Here is a 24,712-nt window from a genome sequence, read left to right on the forward strand (position 1 = left end):
AACAATATTTATTGCAGGTGCTACATAATCCCCAGGTAGTAGTGCTTGTACCTATATATCAGGAAAAAATATTTACTGAACTTCCCCAGCATCGTTATAAAGTAAAAGATGTGAAAATATTCAAGTAACTAAGTCAATGTCAACATGTAGCAGCTACTGTGCATTTTACATCTGCATAAACAGATCCAGACTGCGTTCAGATCATTTATTACATTTTCAGTAACAAGAGAGCCTCCACTTCACTCGGTTATTACTTGTGATCATTAGTTTCACACATGATATTCCTGTCAAGTAAATGGTATATAATGTTTTTCTATGTTTGTTTATGTTAATCCACATAAATCACTGAGTTTGAAATGTTGGTTATATTTTAATGTACTGGGCCAAAGTGTTTGTGGCTTCTAGATTACTATTAGCATAGATCTCAGCGTCTGGAAATAATTTGAAACAGGCAATTGCATCTGTTGGACTTAAGCCTATTATGGCTGCATCTCAACAAACGGTTCCCTTATAGCCTAAAAGAATTATCCAGCTCCTAAGGGCCTCATCTACTAATAGGAAGTAAACAGTCATGAAGAAGATTAGGAATTAATAGTAACATTCACTTTATTCTTAATAACCTATGCCAGTGGAGATAAATAATGATACAGATAATTCAAACACAATAAAATAGATTACAAGTTGCATTTGGGATTTGGCTGTGCAATGCGTGCATCCTTAGACACGGGAAATATGCTTTGATAAGTCACAATATTCCCAAACAAATAAGGATTCTTCCCTTGGGCAAAGCAAGATGCTATGCTGGCTTTTGCCAGCTCTTCACACCAATGAACTTTTATTCTTTCCAATAACAAATATTTATTGAGTATCTACGCACCATTCCTTCTGAGAACATGCTCTGACCTAGACAGGGCTTTGCTCCAAGTAGAACATTTCAGATTGGAGAAAGAAAGGGGGTGCAAAAGCACCACTTTCCTGTAATTATGCTACAATGTAAATGAAAGGTAACAGCAATCCCCTCAAACCTCAAATTAGTTCTTGAGGTGTTCAGGAATGCCAACTAAGGTATAACACTCAACAAAGGACATTTTTTTTTTAAATTCAACAGGAGACACTATTATCTAGACTACAGGATTTGGCAGTAGGCATAAATATTAGTAAGAAAGGATTGGTTACACTAAGTATTACTATGCAAGGGCTGTGTGACAGATTAAAAACAGAATCTAACCAAGTCTAGATGGACCCTTACTTTTGATATAATCTGATACAATATTAAAAATCCCTTAGTATAACTCATGATCGATTTTATACAAGAAGTACTGCACACCAGGCTTGTTCTTGAAACCAACAACTATTCATTCATACACGTGTTTACTGAGTGCCTCCCACATTCAAAAACCTATTCTGAAAACCAGGAGTGGAAGAGTGACCAAGACAGACAGACCAAGGCAATACTCTCCTGAAGTTCACAGTCTGGTGACGAGAGCAAGGGAATAACACCACACAGAAAAGCGTACTGCACGCTGAGAAGTGCAACAGCATGGAATGAAGAGCGAGACGAGGCACCGAAGCGGCGGGCAGAGCAGCCTGAGCAGGTGACGGTGGGGCCAAAGCTTCAAGGCAGTGGAAGTAACAGAGCAAGCCAGGAGGACGGCTGGAGGAAGAGCATTCTGGGACTAAAACCAACAAAACAACCACCAAGTGTTAGGGCCCCAAGGCAACCAACCGCAGGTTTGCAAGTTAGGAAGAGCACAGACAGAGATAGGGACAGAGAGACCAGGGCCAGCCTATGGGGGTCTCTGGGACATCCTAGTGACTCTCCTCTCAGCGAGACAGAATACAGCGGCGCATCTGAAGTAGACTGACGTGACCTGGCTTTCTTGACGGCTTGCTGACAGCTGCAGGGAAAGTAGGGGTGCAGCCGATCAGGGGAGGCTGCTGCAATGCTCCAGACAGAACTGGTGGCTTGTGGAGAGGTGGTGGTGGAGGTGCTGAGAACTGGTCTGCATACAGACATATTCCCAAAGTCAAACTGGTAAGATTTGCCGACGGACTGGATGGAGGGGAGAAAGACAGGAGAAGGACTCCACAGCTTGTGGCCCATTATACGATGTGAAGCCTATCAAAGGACGCATCAGAGAACTTTTAATCCCCTGGCTCTCCCTCCAGGGAGTAAATGTGCCATGCCCTGCTTCTGAACCAATGACAATTTCAAAACAGAGAAGTCTGCTAACCAAAAAACAACTAAGGGGAATTACATTTTGTATCCCAAGTGCTCTTTAAAAAGAAAAGGAGGGAGCCCAGCTGATGTGGCTCAGTTGACTGAGCATCGCCCCATGGACTGAGAGGTCCTGATTTGATTCTGGTCAGGGCGCATGCCCAGGGTTGTGGGCTTGATCCCCAGTAGGGGGCGTGCAGGAGGCAGCCAATTGATGTTTCTCTTTCACAATGATGTTTCTATGTCCCTCTCTCCCATTCTCTAAAAAATCAATAAAAACAGCAGGGGGCGAGGGGAGCTGTGCAGTATCACGGCGACCACTGGAGGGCAGTGTGATGTAGTCTAGAAACAGTTGGAAAGACACTTCCTGTGGCCCAGGGGTCCAGAATTGGCTAAGGTGGACAGGGACATGGGACCTGCAGCTGAGAGCCAGTGCCACCAACGGCCTGGGAGTGGGAATGACCACTTAGAATTCTGAAGGCCTCTTTTAACTAAGAGGACTGGCCACCCACTCAAACAGCACCCGCTTTTGGAAGTAAGACATCTGTATGTGTGACCAGAGGTGCCAAGGGAATCAAGCCTAAATGAAGAGATCATTAGCTGTTATGACCAATTCCAGTGGTTCTGCTTGAGGACAAAAAGAGTCAGACTAAATTTTCTACATGAGGAAGAGCATTTTGAAATGGTATTATTTCCATATAATTCACCTCAACTAAGAGAATAACAATATTGCACTTGGCAACCTGAGGGAATTGAAGTCTTTGAAAATGTGTGGGGAAAAGATGCCAAGCTGTAACCTGTCTTAGCAGTGGGCATGGAGCAGTTTAGAAACAGTGACACTGGTTTCAGGGGAGACAAAGAGGAGCTGCTCTATATGGGTCATTCAGAATCTTTCTGCCCGTGATAACGAATCCATCTCTGTTAGGTCTGAAACTATGTCCTCCTTCTGTTCTCAACGTTGGTCTTGCATGATGAACGGATTGAAGCAAAGTTAAATTTGGCTTAAACTTCATTCAGTCAAATATTTCATATGATTGTTTCTCAGTTCCCACAAATAAAAAATAATCATTTGTACACATGGAAGGAAAAAGATAACACTTAATAAAACATACTTAGTGTCTTGTTGACAGTTCCATACTAAATATATGGACACACATATACCATTTATCTACATATATGTAAACACACACACACACACACACTGCATCCACTTATTTTTTAAAATGTGATTTGTAAAATGACTTTCAATGAAAGTAACTTATTCAGTAATTCAACGTGAATAGAGTCTCCATTTTCACTAAAACAGTATTTTCATGCTTTTAAAAATTAAAGACCTAAAATTTATTTAACAAATAATTTATATCAAAGTTAATGAAATTCTTATACTAAGTTGACATCACAAAGATGCACTATGTATCACAGAAGGATTCAATGGTCAATTATAAACATGTGTGGGTTGATACATTTTACTTAAAATGTGTGTGTTTAACTTTTAACTGCAGCATGTAAATATGGCTAAGCAGATTTTCACACAATTTGGAAACTTATTGGTACATCTATCTTAAAATGCAGGCCGTGTGGCATATGTGAAACTCACTCTGCCAGGCCAAGGGGAAGGTGACAAGCACCTCGAAGAAACAGACAGTCACCTCTGGGGCAAGGGAAACCAAAGCAGAAGGAAAGATCACCATGAGACCCAGTCAAGAGTAGCAACGCCATGTGTTTTAAGAAACAGCCTAAGAGAAAACTGTGACTTCAAATACAAGTTCCATATCAAGTATTACAACTGTGGATAATGTGTGGAATTTTAGGCAATGCATTACAAAACATGGCTTGTCACATAAGCAGCAGGTCAAATAACATGCTCTAGGACAGGTGTTGGCAAACTTTCTGTAAAGGGCCAGATAGCAATTATCTTAGGCTTACCTGACCATACAGTCTGTGTTGCCAATACTCAATACTGCCACCGAGGCACAAAACAGCCGTAACATCAGATGTCAATGAATGACAGTGGTTGTGATCTAACAAGATTTTCTTTACACAAGCCACAGTGAGCCAGATTTAGGCTGCAGGACACATTGTGTCAACCTTTGCTCTGGGCTAAACCTCTCAACATTTTTTTAACAGCAAGTAAGAAACACGTTTTATTTCTTTTTATCCTCACCCGAAGACATTTTTCCATTTTTTGTTCAGATAGAGTGGGGGCAGGGGGAACATCGACATGAAAGGGACACATCAAGTGGCTGCCTCCCGCATGACCCAACCAGAGCTGGGGACAAACTACAACCGAGGTACGTGTCCTCAGTGGGAACCAAACCCGGGTCTTTCTGGACTGCAGGCCGACACTCTACCCGCTGAGCCAAACCCGTCAGGGCAAGAAACACGTTTTACTTATGTGTGTGCAACATACGCATCGGTATGTTTCACAATACATTACTTACACTTACTAGAAGTGATGTACTTTGGTGTTTCTCACTCTCTTTTATGTTTGTTAGGGTCTTTGTTTGGATTGGGGGAAACTTTTTGGGGGTTCCATCAGAAACCACTAAGTTGATCTCACAAGTGGATACTGAGTCAGTTGGACAAAAGCTGCTCCAGTGTCAACGCAGCTGGACTCACTCAGTTACTGATTATCCCAAGCTATACAGGAAGCTTTCTAGGAACAGATAATATTTACTGAATGTTTTCTACATGCCATGCTCAAGAGTATGTTCTAGAAATCTAGCAGTTTCAGAAGGATAAATATTGCTCCATAATAGTTAACACTGTTGCTTATAAAAGGTGGGTGCTCATATGTGTAAAATGGAATAACTATAATACCTACATACATCATAAAACTTCTGTGAAAATGAAGCATTTTGATCATCTGGCACACATCAAGTAAGTTTTCCATATCACCACTATTCAAATAGTTAAGTACCAAGCAGTTAACATAGTTGAGTTATAATCTATACTAATAGTGGGCTTTAAAATAAGTTAAAGTGCTATTTAATTCATCAAGATGACCTTACCCATATTATTTTAAAGTAGTGACGTTTATTAGTAATGACAGTATTGGCAGTCAGTCAAAATACACAACAGAAAACTTTTAACTCCCCTGGCCGTCCCTCCCTCTCCACCACCCAAAACATCAGAAAAGGTTTAAAGGTTTGGACTCCATCCCCAAACCATCTTTCGATCAATTTCACTATCACATGACCCATAGCAGATGATGCAGGTGAAAAGATTCAGGAAAAAGAAAAGATGCTGCAAAACCTGTTGGATGATTACCATGCCTGTGTGTTCAGTAAAACCTGCCGTAAAACCAACCTTTATTAGTTAGAAAAATTGACTTTGCATATTAAATAACTATTTTGCATTATTATCTATAAGAGCGGAGATGACTGTCTACTTTTTTCACCACTATGTATCCAGAATTTAGAAGAGTTCTCAACACTTAGATTCTCACTAAGTATTAGCTGCATGTAAGAACAGTGAATAAATACTTGTCAACTTGTCTATGGCATTCAAAAAATTAATACAAAAGGTAAATTATTTAAAGGTAACATATTTAAAGATTTTTAACATTTCTAGCTTGACTGGTGTATTAATCTGAATGGTCAAAAATTAATAAATATCTGTGAGTGTTTTTATAGGGGTACAGAAATAATCTTACCTTCTTTTTCTACTTTAAAAACAAAAGTTCTTTGTGTTGTAACAACCTCAAATTTGTTGTCTCTTTGAACTCGTACTGCAGATATAGCAGAAAGGGGAATTATTCCTTTTGAAAACTTCTCCTATATTGGTTAGAAAAAAAGAAACACAAAAGAAGGCAGATTAAAATTCTCTTGACCTTACTGGGGAAAAAAGAATGGCACACATGACCAAGTGCTTCTCTTTCACGATTTCAATCTAAGCTCTAAATGACATCTAAACAGTATATAGCCTCATACATACTTAATATTCCCAGAAAAGAAAATATTATATGTTCCTTTCATGTAAAATGTCTTCAATCGTCTCTATATCTAGAATTAAAAGGCAAAGAATCAAACACAAACAAGTATTCTAGGTCAGTAATATATATGTATGTGTGTATACACACACACACACAGCTCCAAAAAACAGCAGTATGTTCTTTAAAACAATCTGGACAAAATGATTCCATGGTGTTTGCAGGCATCTGCTGGCCGTAACAGGTACTGTAACTAAACCATTTCAAAGCGACTGCTCTTACATATTATGAACGACAAGAATATATCTAAGAAACCAAACTGCTGGATTATCAATTTTTCATATTACTCAATGCTCTGATGATGACCATCTACTCTCACAACTGTATCACCTTACTTTTTATTCCCCAATGACAAAAGAATGAAAAAATATGGATGTAGCTGTCTGCAATTGATATATACAGATCATAATTTTGCTCAAGAGGGTCATTCTTAAGACTCTTGATAACTCTGTTTTCATTTACCAGGACCCTCTCTAACCATTCGGTATAATGACCACCCCACAAATTCAGCTATTTACTAAGGGTATAATGTTTTCTGGGTCCTGTGCTGGCAAGAAAAGTCCAGAAGAATATACTAAACCATTCCACGTAGAGAAGCCAAGGTCATATTCCCCCCAGGGGTAAACTGCCATACATCACAGACAGATACAGGACAGTCAAGTAAGGCACAGTCACTCTCAGCAACATGGCATCCCCCTTGGGAGGCTTCTCCTCTGCTAGCTGAGAAGATACATTATGCCATCATGGTCTTTTCCTGTTTTCTGACAGCTTCTTCTTCTCTACAGCCTCTGCTCCAATCTCCCATCCTTTTATGCATCCATCAAAACCCCACCAAAATGGAAAGTCATATCTGAACTGGGATTTAGGAAGAGTGGGCAACCTCTCGGAAAAAGGAGAGGGATGTCGAAAAATGAGTAATTACAAAGTAACTTATTCTTCTCATTATTTTCCTTTTTTTAAAAACCGTCCTTCCTTACGAAAGAAAATCTCTTCTTGCTATTCCAACAACCAATTGTATGCAGAGAATTCTAAAGCCCGCCCCCTTCTTTCCTTATCCATTTCAGCCATCTCCACTCCCATATTTCCAGTCATCGACAGTGCACAGAACTGTCCCATCAGCACCTCAAGTTTCAAAACGCAAGTTATCTCCTCAAAAATGTACCCTCCCTCTAGATCTATCCATTCAAATGTTACTCTTGTAGCCAGTCTTAAAGGAACAGTCTCGGGCCTGCGCTGACTTGGGGCTCTCCCTTCAGCTACCGTGTCAACTTGTCTCCTGCCACTTGCACCTCAGTCACATTAACCTTCTTGAGGTCCACTAGACACGGTGTTTCTGCCCAATCCAGTGCCTTTGCATACTCGGTTTATTCTGCAAGGAGTGTTTTACTTTTACATGTATTGTTAAATTAAATGTATTGGGGTGACATTGGTTAACAGGATCATGTAGGTCTCAAGGGTACAATTCTATGAAAAATGACCTACATGTTGCATTGTGTGCCCACCACCCAGTCAAACCTTCTTCAATCACCATATATTTGACCCCCTCTACCCTTTACTACCCGCACCCCCCTTCCCTCTGGTAACCACCACACTGCTGTCTGTGTCTACAAGGTTTTGTTCATCTTGTTTGTTCATTTGTTGCTTTCAGTTTTATATCCCGCATACGTGATATCACATGGTACTTCACCTTTTCTGTCTGGATTATTTCATAAGGACTGTTTTTCATCCCCAACTTCACACAGTGAAGGATGCTTCTAAAATGTTCATGTTTCAACATATGATATGCTTCTGAAGAAAGCCTTTCTGACCAGCCTCTTCTCTCTGTCCCTCATCCTTACCCAGGCAGATTACCCTAATCTAAGCTAATAGCAACCAGTACTTTTCCTTTATAACAATTACTAAATACAACTTAAATGAAGATTTTTATATTTACTCTATGATCATTTGGTGAATACAGTCTCCCCCGATAGACTGTATTCCTCACCACCATTCACATAATCAGTATTGTGTAACCATTTTCTGACTGAATGAATTCAATGTCCAGTCACAATTATATCGAACTCTGACAGCTCATTTTAAAGATTTTTCTAAATCCCTCCTTTACACAGCATGGGCCTGCAGAGCCTACTCCTGGAGAACGAACGCCTGAGTCCCACAGCCGCTCCGCCTCCCGACTTCCAGCCTCTTTTCCCTCTCACTTTCCTTGCATCTTGTATGTCATGTTACAGAGAAAATAAAAGATTCACAGAGGAGGGTGAAAAAATGGGTCTTGACATTCACACAGGATTTTGATGGAGGACAATGGCCAGGAAGGTTGAGAGGAAAGAGCAAAACCACGGACGTGAAAAAAGGAAAATACATGCTCCAGTGTCCCACCGTGTGTGTCCAGACACTGCTGAAAAGGTCATTGCCAAGAAATAAATGAAATGACTCACTGTACCAGCGAAACTCAATAAATGGGTTACAGTGGCAATACCAACAATGCTAGATCACTATGTGCTCCAGGACTGGGGGGACAACCTAAGACCTGGGAAAGGGCACAGCACCTGGGGGACGGGGTGAGGGCCTCTCTAGCTGGAAGGGGCTGAGACTAAACAGAAAGCTACAATGTGCAAAACTTACTCTTTATCCCTTAGGTGATCCATTCTCAAATTGTAGTTTGCCTAAGAATTAAGAGGAGCTTATACAATAATATTTGTAGTGAGATAAGTAACTATTAGTTGAGTAAAATGTTAACCCATTAACCATTAACCCATTTTTCAGTATAGAAAAATCAAGTAGCATTGTGTGCCTACCACAAAAAAAAAAATCAAGAAGATTCTTTTCCTTTCTCCAAATCTCTTTTTTGGGGGGGCGCAGTTATGGAGAGTAAAATTCCCACTCTTTTTTTTTTTTAAATACGTTTTTATTGATATTTTAGAGAGAGAGAGAGAGAAACATTGATGTGAAAGAAAAACATGGATCGGCTGCCTCCTGCATGCCCCCTACTGGGGATCGAGCCCATAACCCAGGCATGTGCCCTAACCAGGAATCGAATGCAGACCGTTCAGCTCAGTCCATGGGACAACGATGTTCAATCCACTGAGCCACACCAGCCGGGCCCTCCAAATCTCTTTTAAAGAGATTAAAAAACAAGTCCTTTAAAAAAATAACAACTCACCTACATGCCTATAGTAATTAGCTTATATTTAACAAGTATTTATAGAACAGTAATAGAAAAACAATTCTCCAGAAGTGATCAAAATGTACTTAACAAGCTAAATACTGTGTCGCTTTAACCTGAGGAAGTTGTAGTTTCTCTAATGGTTCATTTATAATCTATCATGAGATGATTACATAATAAATCTCCTAAATTTTAACACTGTTGAGCTGATTTTACCTTTCTCTTCAAACGAACACAATAAAGACAATAGAGAAAAAACAACAACTCAATGATAACAGGCTCAAAATGACTATGTTTTTCAGAGTGTAAAATTTTCCTTAAGGAAAGAAATTTTAAAGCATCCCCTGAGCCTGTAACACACAGATATCTAGGTCAAGTCTGTCATTTATCTACCACTTTCAGACAATGAAACGACCACAGGGCAATTCTGCCCACAGCTGAGTGAGAATGGGGGTGAGCTCGAATTCTTGGCAGGTGATAAGATATCAAGGCTATTGGGATGTTGCCATTTTCAGTAACACAATGAAAAGTCCTCGCAGAGCCATGATTGAGCAGCGCTGAGGAAAGTGGAAGGGAAGCAGGGAAACAGGCAGCTCTGCACACTGCCTCCAGAAGCCCAACTACATGTCCACAGGCCACATTTACACAATGAAAGCCCACCTGCCCGGCGCACATGACCACTAAAACCGCACACCTGCTGACACAGCGGCAAAGGCTGCACCTGTGCCTTCTGTTCCCTGGCCTTGAAGTATCCTCTTCCCACCTGGCTGGCGTGGCTCAGTTAGTTGGGCACTGTCCCTTGCACTGAGAGGTTCCTGTTTGATTCCCGGTCAGAGTACGTACCTGAGTTGCAGGCTCGATCCCTGACAGGGGGCATGCAGGAGGCAGCCAAATGATGTTTCTTTCACACAGATGTCTGTCTGTCTCTCTCTCTTTCTTCTCTCTTTCTCTCTCTCTCTCTCTCTCTCTCTCTCTCTCTCTCTAAAAGTCAATTAAAAAAAAATACCCTCTTCCCAGTCCACCACTTTTACCAGAAAGGCCTAAACAAACACTGTCTTCTATTAGAAAATATCCATCCGGAAGATAGCAGCAGGCAGGACCAGAGGGAGGCAGAGGGGGGGTGAGTGTGTGAGAGACTGAGCAAGTGTGTGAGACAGTGTGAGTGGGCGTGAGTGTGGACAACCAACCTGGAGCAGTGCAGAGACGCGGGGCAGAGGGTTCCTGGGCTGTGGACAGAAAGCAGCCAGCTACCGCGGTAAGCAGCCCATCAGCGAGCTTCCCCCTGCACAGTGGGAAGCCCTGCCATTTTGGAAGATCCCTGGTCTTCCCTAGGAGGAGGAAGCAGAGCGAGGCTAGGGCCGAGCGACCTGAGTCCACCAGAGCAACTTGCACCATCGGACCAGTGGACCTCACTGGGTCAACGTGGACTAGCACACAGTAGTGGCACTAGCGAGGTGCCTGCTGCAGTAGCCACAACCAGTCGGGAGCCGAGCACCATCCTTCACAGCAGCAGCCTGATGGGAGCCCAGCACCTTCCTCCACAGCAGCAGTGACTGGTCGGGAGTGGAGCCCCACAGCAGCTGAGGCTCGGGAGCTTAGACACACCCTCAGCTGCAGAGGCTTGGGAGCAGACATCCATCCCCAGGCAGCAGTAGCACAGACTGGCAGCTGAGACCCATCCCCAGTGACATCAGCAGAGGCTGATCAGGAGCAGTGCCCTAGCCCAAGCAGCAGCAAGACTAAGGCAGCTGAGAACTTCCCCTGACAACTACAGCAGCAGATTTGGAGTGGAGCCCCTCTATGGCAGCAGCAAAGTCCCAGAGCAGAGCATCCTCAGCCCCCCATAGCAGCAGAGGATTGGGACCAGAGAGCAGCCCCTGACAGCAGCAGCAGCAGTAGCAGTGCAAACCAGCAGCAACTGATCAGGAGCTGAGCCACACCAGGAAGCAGAGTACCCCATCAGCATGCCAGCAGGACCCCATACACCCCAGGACCATACCAGAAGGACCCATGCACCCCAGGCAGCAGCAGTACAGATCGGCAGCTGAGACCTATCCCCAGTGGCATCAGCAGAGGCTGAAAAGGATCGATGCCCCATCCCACGCAGCAGCAAAATTCGGGGAGCCAATACCTGCATGACAGACCAATACCAGCCACCTGTTGTCAATCCTCCAGGACTCACATCACAAAAGAGGCACCTTACACCAAACAGTCTGAGAGGCACAGCAGCCTAATTCGATACACACCAACCTGTCTACACATTCCAGCTTCCCTCACCAGGCCTAGAACTATCAGATTGCTAAAATGTTGAGACAAAGAAACAACACCCAAATGAAAGAAAAAGAGGAATCACTGAAAAGGAACGACAGGAAATGAAAGAAAGCAATTTGTCAGATAAAGAATTCAAAGCAATGATTTTAAGGGTGCTCAAACAATTTGGTGAGAACTACAAGCAACTTAATAAGAATTCTGAAGAGCTCACTAGGAACTACTTCAGCTTAAAAAAAGAGGTAGAAGCTATGCATAAAAATCAAGGGGAAATAAAGAATGACATAGCTGTTATGAAAAATACCTTAGAAGGGTTTAATAGTAGATTAGAAGAAGCTAAAGACCAAATCAGTAACTTAGACGACAAGGTAGAGAAAAACACTCAAATAGAGCAGCAAATGGAAATTTTTTCAAAAACGCAAAGGAAAGTTAAGGGAGCTGTGGGACAATACAAAATGTAACAACATTCGCATTATAGGGGTACCGGAAGGAGAAGAATCAGAGAAAGGAATAGAGAACCTGTTTGAAGAAATAATGACAGAAAACTTCCCTAAACTGGTGAAGGAAAAAAAAATCACACAAGTCCAGGAAACACAGAGAGTCCCAAGCAAGATGAACCCAAAAAGACCCACAGCTAGACTCATCATAATAAAAATGGCAAACATTAAAGACAAAGAAAGAGTCTTAAAGGAAGCAAGAGAGAGACAGAAAGTTACCTACAAGGGGGCTCCCATTAGACTGTCAGCAGATTTCTCAATAGACACACTGCAGGCCAGAAGGGAGTGGCATGAAGTATACAAAGTAATGAAATGCAAGGGTCTGAATCCAAGACCACTCTATCCAGCAAGGCTATCATTCAAAATTGAAGGAGAATTAAAGAGCCTCACAGATAAAAAAAAAAAAAACTAAAGAAATTTACCACCACCAAACCATCACTGCAAGAAATGCTGAAGGGACTATTATAAGAAGGAACAGAGAGAGAGAGAAAGTGAGAGGGGAACACAGGCATAAAATAAAAATGGCAACTAATAAGTATCTATCAGTAATAACCTTAAACGTAAATGGCTTAAATGCTCCAATCAAAAGAAATAGGGTAGCTGATTGGATAAGAAAACACAACCCAGCCCTGGCCCGTTTTGCTCAGTGGTTAAAGTACTGCCCTGTGGACCAGAGAGTCCCAGGTTCAGTTCCCACTAAGGGCATGTACCTCAGTTACAGTTTGTCCCCGGTCCCAGCTGGGCCTGTGTGGGTGGCAACCACTCGATGTGTCTCTCTCACATCAATATTTCTCTCTCTCTCTTCCTCCCTCTCTGCCTCCCACTCTATCTGAAGATAAATGGAAAAAAAAAAATGACCTTGGGTGACAATAAAATAAAACACAACCCATATATATGCTGTCTACAAGAGACCCACTTCACAACAAAAGGCTCACAAAGGATGAAAGTAAAAGGATAAAAAAAATTTTCCAAGCAAATGAAAATGAAAAAAAAGCTGGTGTAGTAATGCTCATATCTGATAAGACAGACTGCAAAATGAGGACCATATTAAGAGACAAAGAAGGTCACTACATAATATTAAAAGGATTAATCCAACAACAACATATACGCACCAAATATGGGAGCATGAAAATATTTTAAAACTTCTGAACAATACAATCATAGTGGGCGACATCAAAACCCCACTGACACCACTGGATAGATCTTCTAAACAAAAAATTAACAAGGACATAGAGTCCTTAAGTGATGAACTAGATCAGTTGCACTTAATTGATATTTACAGAACATTTCACTCCAAAGCTGCAGAATATACATTCTTCTTAAGTGCACACAAGACATTCTAAAATATAGACCACATGTTAGGACATAAGATAAGTCTCTACAAATTCAAGAAGACTGAAATCATATCAAGCATCTTCTCAGATCACAATGGCATGAAACTAGAATTCAATTACAACACAAACACATAAAAACAGTCAAACACTTGGAGGTTAAATACCATGTTATTAAATAATGAATGGGTTACGAAGAAGATCAAGGAAGAAATTAAAAACTCCCTAGAGCCCTGGTTGGTTTGGCTCAGCAGTTAGAGCATTGGCCTGCGGACCAGAGAGTCCCGGGTTCGGTTCCCACTAAGGACATGCACCTCGATTGCAGTTCATCCCTGGCCCCAGCTGGAAGTGTGTGGGTGGCAGCAAGTCAATGTGTCTCTCTCACATTGATGTTTCTCTCTCTCTCTTCTTCCCTCTCTCCCTCCCCCCTATCTGAAGATAAATGCAAAAATATCCTTGGTGAGGATTAAAAAACAATAATAATAAAATAAATAAATAAATACTTCCTGGAAACCAATGAAAATGAACACACAACACAAAATCTATGAGTACAGTGAAAGCAGTCCTAAGAGGGAAGTTCATAGCACTACAGGCCTACCTCAAGAAACAAGAAAAATCCCTAACTGACTTTCTAACCCTACAACTTAAAGAACTAGAAAGTAAACAAAAAGAAAAACCCAGAGCAAGTAGAAAGAAATAAATAGTAAAGTTCAGAACAGAAATAAACAACATAGAGACTAAAAACAAACAAACAAACAAAAACAATTCAAAAGATCAATGAAACAAAGAGCTGGTTCTTTGAAAAGATAAAAAAGATTGGTGGACCTTAAGCCAGACTCACCAAGAAACAAAAAGAGAGGACCCAAATACAGAAAATCAGAAATGAAAGAGGAGCAGTAATAACTGACAGCACAGAAAAACAAAGGATCTTCAAAAAAACCATGAACACTTGTAACCTAACAAATTGGACAGTCTAGGTGAAATGGACAAATTTCTAGAAACACATAGTCTCCCAAAACTGAACTGGGAAAAGATAGAAAACTTGAACAGACCAATAACAACTAAGGAAATTGAAGATGTAATTAAGAAACTCCCAGCAAACAAAAACCCAGGCCATGATGGCTTCACGGGGGAATTTTACCAAACATTCAAAGATCAAATACCCATTTTTCTCAAACTGTTGCAAAAATCCAAGAAGACGGGAGACTTCCAATCTCATTTTATGAGGCCAGCATAATCCTAATTCCAAAACTGGATAAAGATACTACAAAGAGCCCTGGCCAGTTTGGCTCAGCGGTTAGAGCGTCGGCCTGCGGTCCTGCGAGACCTGGGTTCGGTTCCCGCTAAGGGCATGTACCTCGGTTGCAGTTTGTCCCCAGCCCTGGTTGGTTGTGCGGGTGGCAGCCACTCGATGTGTCCCTTTCACATCGATGTTTCTCTCTCTCTCTCTCTCTCTGTTCCTCTCTCTCCCCCACACTCTACCTGAACAAAAAATGGGAAAATGTCCTCGGGTGAGGATAAAAAAATAAATAAATAAATAAAAATTAAAAAAAATTTAAAAAAGAGAGGAAAAAAAAAGATACTACAAAGAAAGAAAACTACAGGCCAATATCCCTGATGAACAAAGATGCCAAAATCCTTAACAAAACATTAGCAAATTGGATCCAGCAATACATTAAAAAAAGTATTCATCATGACAAAGTGGGATTCATCCCAGGGTTGCAAGGATGGTACAATATTTGCAAATCAATAAATGTGATACACCACATAAACAAAATGAAAAATAAAAACCATATATTCTTATCAATAGATGCTGGAAAAGCATTCTACAATATCCAGCACCCATTTCTAATAAAAGCACTCAGCAATGTGGGAATAGAGGGATCATATTTCGACATAATAAAGGTCATATATGAAAAACCTATAGCCAGCATCATATTCAATGGGCAAAAACTAAAAGCATTTCCCTTAAGAACAGGAACAAGACAGGAATGCCCACTTTTGCCATCTTATTTAACGTAGTACTGGAAGTCTTAGCCAAAGCAATTAGATATGAAGAAAAAAATAAAAGGGATCCAAATTGGAAAGGAGGAAGTGAAACTGTCATTATTTGCAGATGGTATGGTATTGTACATAGAAAACCCTAAAGACTCCATCAAAAATCTACTAGACTTAATAAATGAATTTGGCAAAGTATCAGGATACAAAATTAACGTCAAGAAGTCAACAGCATTCTTATACACCAACAATGCACTCACAGAAAGAGAAACTAAAAAAAAAAATCCCATTTATATTGTGGCAAAAAAATTAGGATACCTAGAAATAAACTTAGCCAAAGTGAAAGACCTCTTCACAGAAAACTACAAGTCAATGAAAAAAGAAACAGAGGAAGGTATTTTAAAAGTAGAAGCATATACCATGTTCATAGATTGGAAGAATTAACATCATTAAAATGTCCATACTACCCAAAGCCATCTATAGATTCAATGCAATCCCCATCAAAATACCAATGACAGCCCTGGCCGGTTTGGCTCAGCGGTTAGAGCATCGGCCTGCGGTCCAGAGAGACCCGGGTTCGGTTCCTGTTAAGGGCATGTACCTCGGTTGCAGTTTGTCCCCGGCCCTGGCTGGTCATGCGGGTGGCAGCCACTCGATGTGTCCCTTTCAAGTCGATGTTTCTCTCTCTCTCTCTCTCTTCCTCTCTCTCCCTCCCACTCTATCTGTGCAAAAAATGGAAGAAAAAAAAATACCAATGACATATTTCACATAACTAAAACAAATACTTCAAAAGTTTACATGTAACCAAAAAAGACCCCAAATAGCCATAGTAATCTTGAAAAAGAAGAACAAAGTAAGAGGAATCACAATACCAGCTATCAGGTTATACTACAAAGCCACTGTAATCAAAACAGCCTGGTACTGGAACAAGAACAGGCATAAAGATCAATGGAACAGAACAGAGAACTCAGAAATAGACCCAAGACAATATGCTCAATTAATATTTGAAAAAGGTGGCAAGAGCATACAGTGGAGTCAAGACAGCCTCTTCAATAGATGGTGTTGGAAAAATTGGACAGCTACATGTAAAAAATGAAGCTAGACCACCAACTTCCACCATACATAAGAATAAACTCAAAATGGATAAAAGACTTAAATGTGACTTGTGAATCCATAAAAATCCTAGAAGAAAATGTAGGCAACAAAATCTCAGACATCACACGCAGCAGAATTTTCAGTGATACAACGCCTAAGCCAAGAGAAACAAATGAAAAAATGAATACATGGGACTACATCAAACTAAAAAGCTTCTGCATAGCAAAAGAAACAACCATCAAAATGGAAAGAGAACCCACTATATGGGAGTGCATAACTGTCAACAATACATCAGATAAGGGGTTAATTTCAAACATATAGAGAGTACTCATACAACTCAACAAAAGGAAGACAAAGAGCCCAATTTAAAAGTGGGCAGAAGGTCCTGGCCAGTTTGGCCCAGTGGTTACAGTGTCGGCCTGCGGTCCAGAGAGACCCGGGTTCGGTTACCACTAAGGGCTCGTGCCTCAGTTGCAGTTTGTCCCCGGCCCTGGTTGGTCATGAGGGTGGCAGCCACTCGATGTGTCCCTTTCACGTCAATGTTTCACTCGCTCGCTCGCTCTCACTCTCTCTTCCTCTCTCTCCAAACAAAAAATGGAAAAATGTCCTCGGGTGAAGATAAAAAAAAAAAAAATGGGTAGAGGACCTAAAGAGACACCTCTCCAAACAGGACATACAAATGGCCAAGAGAAATATGAATAAAAGCTCAACATCACTAATCATCAGAAAGATGCAAATTAAAACAATGAGGTATCACCTCACACCTGTAAGAATGGCTGCCATCAACGAATCATCAAACAAGTGCTGGCGAGGGTGTGGAGAAAAGGGGACTCTAGTACACTGATGGTGGGAATGCAGACTGGTGCAGCCACTATGGAAAACAATATGGTGTTACCTCAAAAAGTTAAAAATTGAACTGCCATTTGACCCGGTGATTCCACTTCTGGAAATATACCCTAAGAAGCCTGAAACACCAATCAGAAAGAATATATGTACCCCCATGTTCATAGCAGCACTATTTACAATAGCTAAGATCTGGGAACAGCCCAAATGTCCATCAATAGATTAGTGGATAAAAAAGCTGTGGTACATGTAAACAGTGGAATACCATGCTGCTGTAAGAAGGATCTCTTATCCTTTGAGACCATAAGGAGGAAGCTGAAAAGTATTATCCTAAGTTAAACAAGCCAATTGGAGAAAGACAAATATCACATGATCTCACTTATTTGTGGAATATAATGAACAAAACAAACTGACAACAAAATAGACCCAGAGACAAAGAAGTAGGGTACAGACTGACAAACCTCAGAAGAGGGTGCAGGGGAGGGGGCGAGACAAACCACAGAACTTATATGCATGTATGCATAACCAATGGACATAGACAACAATGCCGGGGATGGGGTGGGAGGAAGGTGTCAATAGAAGAAAAAAGAGAAACATCTGTAATAAAAATAATTTTAAAAAAATAAAAATTCAAAATTAATTAATTTAAAAAAAAGAAAATATTCATCCCAATGTTTTGTTTTTTGCCAAGGTAAATCCACAGAAAACAACTTGACTTTTTTTTAAATTTGACGTTAAAGGATTTGTGATCATTCATTTTAACACAAACTTTTTATCTCATTTCGAAACAAGGTTGCATCCATTTTATTGTATCAATATTTAAACAGGTAATAGGCACGCAGATGGGCTTTCAAAGGACAGAGTGAGCCCAGGTGGACGGATACTAGAAATTCTCTCCCCCAAATGGCAATAATGGTACCACCACCACCAGAGCTTCGTGGCAAGGCAGCCTGTCTCATTCCTGAATAGTTTTCCTCCTCATTTCAATCAGACCAGAGAAGAGCACAGGTGCTGAAGGAAGTTAGGGGTCAGATTCCATCAGATACATTGCAAGAGTCTAGGCACAGAGAAGTGTCTCAACATTCAAATGCACAAGCAAACTAAAAACCATAGCTAAGGCAGAAAACAAGCTACTAATAAATATTCATCCAAACTTTCAAGAGGTGTGTTTAAACCTTGATGCTTTATCTGGATCACTGCAAAGTGAAATCAAACAATTAACACTTGTGTAAACCTTCTATTATTCTTAGTGTTGTAGCATGCAATGTGTTACTTTCTAAGAGCATATACTCTCCTGCCTTGCAGCACTGAAGACTCAGTACTGTATATGAAAGGGAATATAAATGTCTATTCAAACTACAAATATCACCAATGTAAGACAGTGGAAGTTTCTACATAATGGAAAAATAATGTTACATTATAAACTATAAATAAGAGAATGTGGTAAGGGTTAAATGTAAGTGTGAAATGTTAAAAGAATGGATATAGTTAAGACTATAAAATTCTGATTTTAAGTAACTGAAATATGGTGTATTTATTAATTCCAACTTCTTAAGGGAATTAATTTTCAAACAGAGAAGTTGAAATATTAGTATAATGAACACCCACTATATTTGATAATTGTTAACATCTTCAATTTTGGTTTTATCAAACTGTGCATTTGTGCAAATGTGTGTGTGGGGGGTGTATGTATACACACACACAGAGAGATAAATTTCGAAAAACATTTGTAGACATAATGACACTTCCCTCCTAAATATTTCACCCTCCCAAGAATAAAGACATTCTCATACCTAATGAGAAGGATATGATCAAAACAATACCACGTCAACGAATACTCAATTATCTAAAGACTATTATAACACTCTCACATAACTTCAAGATTTTCAATGAGTTCTAAGTCCAAACATCCTTTTCGGCTTCATATAAGTCTCCTTAATGTACTCTATTCCCCAATCAGAGAAAACCACATCCATAATAGAATGGGTTTCCCATCTGGGCATCTTTGTTCTCTCTGCTAGCAAGTCCTGTTTCCCTAGTTTCTCTATGTACAAACATTCCTTTCTTCAAGACCCGTACCAATGAAATTTCATGCAAGGAGCCTTCCTTGGCTCTTCCACAGGCCCTTCCAGAATACAAAGTAACCTCTCCGGCTTTGCCATCCCCTATGTGCTGTCACTTTGCAGACACTCCTAAGTGCTCTCTAGATGAGAGGCATTTCCTTATTCATCTGCATATTGCTCACAGCAAATCCTGGAGGCTGTTGAAGATACTCCATAAATAACTGTTAAATATCACATGCTTAGTTTCTTGAAGTATACTTAGTATGTATAAAGTAATCTTTGAAAACTGTAAAATGTACATACCTTTTCATTATTGTAATAAGAAATGCTAAAGCCATCAAATTTCACCCATCTCTTCTGAAACATGCGTTTTCTGTAAAACATATGAAATTGTTATTTTACATTTAAGTACCATGAACTTGAACTTGAAATACATTTGTAATGTAACTGCATTGAGTACATTCCCAATGCAGTGTAGAAAACAATAGGCTATGACAATGTCCAGTTTGGCAATGGTACACAAAGGGGAAAAAATATGTATGATAGTGCTTTCTAATCAGCGGACACAGGTACTTAAAACAATGACACTGTTAACAGTGTTGTCATCCACATTTGTACCACTGAGTGTGAACAAAGTGTTGTTCAACACACTATCAAAGTACCACTTCACTGAATAGAGTTACCATAACTTTCATCCCTCATTAAGCTTCAAACATGCATTCCACCTTAATTTTTTGCTTTAGAAAATGAATAATATTTTGCTAAAACGACAAAGGTTTGTCAATTGGATTTACATAGGTAAATAATTTAATTTTGATCAAATAATCTGAAAAAGCCCACTCTAAATACAGAATCATTTACAATCATTAACTTTTTCTGAAAAAGAATCATACGAAACACAAATGTCATTTACAATGGTTACTAACATGAGAAACAAAGCAAAATAATGTAACCACACATTTCCTAGTTAGGCTGAAAAGAGAAAAAACTTGCCCTGGCTATATGAAGGAAAAGAAAAAAAAAAACATTTCTACTTGGGCTTTTTCGTTCTGCTTGGTCTTCGTCTCCTTTCCTGCAGACAGACCATCCTAGAGGTTTTGAATGTCTACTCCTCCCTGCGTGTCTCTCGGTGTGGACTGACACAATCCAGACACTTTTAGCCTTTAACACAGATAAGAAAACTAACTTTTTTTTTTAAAGCCACCTCTAAAAAACTAGGAAAAACAACTGTCTGCCTTTTCCTTTTGCGCTGTTCTGACATGTTTAAGACAAGCAATTGGCATAATCTTCTGTGGTTTTCAGATTTAATGATAGAAAAGCTTCAGAATGTGTAGAGAATTTTTTCCTGAACACCACACATCTATTACTTAGCAAGCCTCCCACATTCATCCTTAGCCAATTTATTCAGCTTACGATAAAATTAGAGAAATTTGGATCCAATGGAGAAAAGTTTGAAAGTTCATCAGTGCAGATATGTTCACATACAAGCACTGAACTACGAAGTAATAGGAACATGTGAAGACCTTGGAATCAGGTATCCACAACTACGTACCCAGCCCTCTTTCCATTTGATTCCCTCTTCTTTCTGCTTCTTTTTAACTTCTCTGGGTCTGCAATAGGTTTTCCTAACATTGCAACACCCAACAGTGTTACAAAGATCTGGTTTTCACTTCTTTCACCAATCCAAGGGTTCTTTAAAGTTCTCAGCTTTAAAATTAAAAAATAAAGAAATAGCTCTGGCTGGTTTGGCTCAGCGGTCAGAGCATCGGCTCACAGACCAGAGAGTCCCGGGTTCGGTTCCCACTAAGGGCACATACCTCAGTTGCAGTTTGTCCCCAGCCCCAGCTGGGGTCGTGTGGATGGCAGCCAGTTGATGTGTATCTCTCACATCGATGTTTCTCTCTCTCTCTTCCTCCCGCTCTATCTGAAGATAAATGCAAAAATGTCCTCAGGTGAGGATAAAAATAAATAAATAAAAATAAAGGAAGAAAGAAATACTGAGCAAACACACAACAATAACTCATTGAACAAAATCACTTCACACCCATTGCATGGTGATCTCTGTCATACTCAAAAGCAGGTTAATATACATTTTTCCACAGGACCTCAGCAGTAATTCCGTAAACCAAGATTTGTTTGGAGCCCTACCGGCCTTACACTGTAAATGGGAGTAAAATAAAGCTCAGTAACTTATAATCTTATATTTTATGATAAATAATCAACATCTATGGGAGATAAAGGCCTCAGACCTTGCATTATCTACCCATTCCCTTTGCTAACTGCTCCTCCTTCGAATTTCACCTATACCACCTACACAGACATTCCTCTCCAGAAAATCCAGTTCAAGGCAGATCACAAATCTATTCTCCCTCGAAGCACCCTCTCCTTTTCCTCATAGCTCTTAACACAAGCTCCCATTTTAAATATATTTGTCTATGTGCTTAACAACCGCCTCCCACACCAGCCCTTATGCTTTACAAGGACAAAGTTCAAGAATGTTTCATTCTCTACGGTACAACCAGCAACTAACACAGAGACAAAGAGGGCACTAAAAAAAAGAATTTGTTGAATGAATCAGTGACATGACTCTGTGGCTGGCTCCTCATCCCTGGGTCACAGCTTAAAAAGTCGCTGCCCCACTCATCCCTGACTACCAGACAGAGACTTCAGGTCACCTGTAGCTCCATTTCTTGAATCAGACTTCACAGATTTTGAAATTATATATTTGTTTTGCTTCATCCATCTCCCATGATAGATATTTAGATATTTGACTATAGAAATGATTTCTGTTTTGTTTATCAACATAAAACCAGCAACTGCCATGGTTTCCAGCACATAAAATGTGCCTAACAAATAACTAATGAATCTATTTTTCACTGAAAAACACTCCAATTTGCATTTTATATAGAGAAAATAAATACTACTAAAATATTTCACCTTTAAGTTTTCTCTTTTTTTTTTTGCTTTTTTCAAATACTAAAGATCAGATTTTTGTATGACCATATAAAAGCTTTGTAATACTACCTTGTTATTAAAGAAAAATTAGACCCTACAGAAAACATAAAAAGATAATCAATTTCCAGATAGTTTTAAAATATATTTTAGAGTTAAACATTTTAAATATATTCATTTGAAATATATTCACTTGTTACTTTCCTATTTAAAATCAAGCTAATCAATTTAAGATGTTTCTCAAACTAACTTTACATAAACAACCTATTTTACTCTTTAAACGTGTCAGCATTCAATTAGCTATTTTATGCATGTGAACTTCAATACCGACTTCTAATAACGGGTTAATTAAAGAACTTACACTTAAATCTTCTTTCAAAGTATTAATCCTCTTTATACCAAATGAAAATTTCTATTTAATATTGATAATCCCTACAAATTAATAAAAATTTCAACTAAATATTAAAAAAGATAGTGTGAGAAGAATGTGTTTCTAAATATCAATATACAATTTTATTTATTTATTTATTTATTGTAAATCCTCATCCAAGAATATTTTTCCATTGATTTTTAAATAGAATGGAAGGGGGAGAGAGAGAGAAACATCAATGTGAGCGAGACACATCAACTGGTTGCCTCCTGCACAACCCCGACCAGGGCCGGGGATGGAACCTGCAACCTAGGGACGCATCCTTGACTGGGAATCAGACCTGAGACCCTTTGGTCCTCGGGCCAGCACTCTAAGCACAGAGCCATACCAGCCAGGGTTCAATGTACAATTGTAAATCAATACATAAATATTGCTGAACACTAGATTTTTAAGAATTATCTTTTCTGAGCAAGGGTTAAATGTTTCTCTCATATATTTATAAAAGTCTAGTAGATATCAGGCAACTAGTTCCACCGGAATTATGTAGAATTAATCTACTACACACAACGAGAGATTGTTAAAGTACTTTAAATATTTTATCTGATTTAAGTTACACCTTACCCTTAAATGTCTTTTAATAGCTGAATTTGTTTAGCGAACATTAAAAAAAAAAAAAGACGCCATGGCCAGTTTGGCTCAGTGGTTGGAGCATCGGCCCATGGACCAATGAGTCGCGGGTTGGATTCCAGTCAAGGGCACGTACCTCGATTGTGGTTTGGTCCCCGGCCCTGGTTTGGGTCCTGTGGGAAGCAACCAGTTGATGTGTCTCTCTCACATTGATGTTTCTCTCTCTCCTTCCCTCCCACTGTGATGATAAAAGGAGGATTTTTTTCAAAAATGCACCCTTGAGAGAATCAGTTTAAATGGAGTGTGTGTGTTTAAAAAAAAAAAAAAAAAAAGGCAAGGTATAACCCTGGCCGGTGTGGCTCAGTCCGGAGAAACCCGGGTTCAGTTCCCGCTAAGGATGTGTACCTCGGTTGCAGTTTGTCCCTGGCCCTGGTTGGTCGTGCGGGTGGCAGCCACTCAATGTGTCCCTTTCACGTCGATGGATCTCTATGTCTCTCTTCCTCTCTCTCCCTCCCACTCTATCTGAACAAAAAGTGAAAAAATGTCCTCGGGTGAGGATAAAAAAAAAAGGCAAGGTATAAAATGCAATGTCACTAATTATCACACAACACAAACTAGATCTGAAATAATTATGAATTGTTACAGAGAAGAGATATTAAAGCCTTAGTCAAATAACAATTAATCTGACTCAATATTCTTGGTAATAAAAAGCCGCAAACACTACCATGGTGCTTTGTTCTAGGCACTGCTGCCTGCCATACACAAATATTCTTTCATTTAACCCTCCAAACAACCAGAGAAGAAATCGTATTATTCCCATATTACAGATGAAGGCACAGAGGCACTGGTAGATTTAATCATTTGCCCGAGTCACAGGCGTAGTAAAGAGCATATATGGGAGTCAAATCCAGGCACTCTTCTTAACCACTACTCACACCCGACCCTGGTACATTTTATAGCAAAAAACCCTGGGCATCCCCTTAGGCAGCAATAACATTTGACCTCTACCTTTTATATGTGAGTTCAATTGTGCAAAGTCCTTAACAATTCCTTCAGGAAAACAGGTAAGGCAAACATGAAACACATTAGCCTAGGTTTTATCCTATTTTGTTTTTAGGGTTCTGAAGGGAAACATTTCTTTAAGAAGCTATTTTAGACTAGTTTACAAGGCGTGTGCAGTGTTAGTGAACGGATTTCTACAAATTCTTCCCTGGAGCTCTGGTAGGGCAGGTGGTTTAAAGTTTCAACTGCTTTCATAAATACAGCCTCACCACCTGATGTCAGTTTTTGTTGTCT

The 24,712-nt window shown here is 39.9% G+C and overlaps 1 protein-coding gene across 6 annotated transcripts in view; it reads right to left on the reverse strand.

The window, feature by feature from the left end:
• ARAP2 (ArfGAP with RhoGAP domain, ankyrin repeat and PH domain 2) overlaps positions 1-24,712 on the reverse strand; it is a 183,021-nt gene that overhangs the window by 120,766 nt on the left and 37,543 nt on the right. For all 6 annotated transcript variants that reach the window (XM_036245273.1, XM_036245290.1, XM_036245298.1 and 3 more), the window contains exons 7-8: positions 19,771-19,840; positions 5,874-5,994 (exon numbers count right to left, since the gene is read on the reverse strand). In XM_036245273.1, the coding sequence (XP_036101166.1) occupies positions 5,874-5,994; positions 19,771-19,840 (191 nt within the window). The remainder of the gene's footprint in view (positions 1-5,873; positions 5,995-19,770; positions 19,841-24,712) is intronic.

Source organism: Molossus molossus, unplaced genomic scaffold, assembly GCF_014108415.1.
Source record: "Molossus molossus isolate mMolMol1 unplaced genomic scaffold, mMolMol1.p scaffold_m16_p_1, whole genome shotgun sequence".
NCBI classification, from domain to species: domain Eukaryota; kingdom Metazoa; phylum Chordata; class Mammalia; order Chiroptera; family Molossidae; genus Molossus; species Molossus molossus.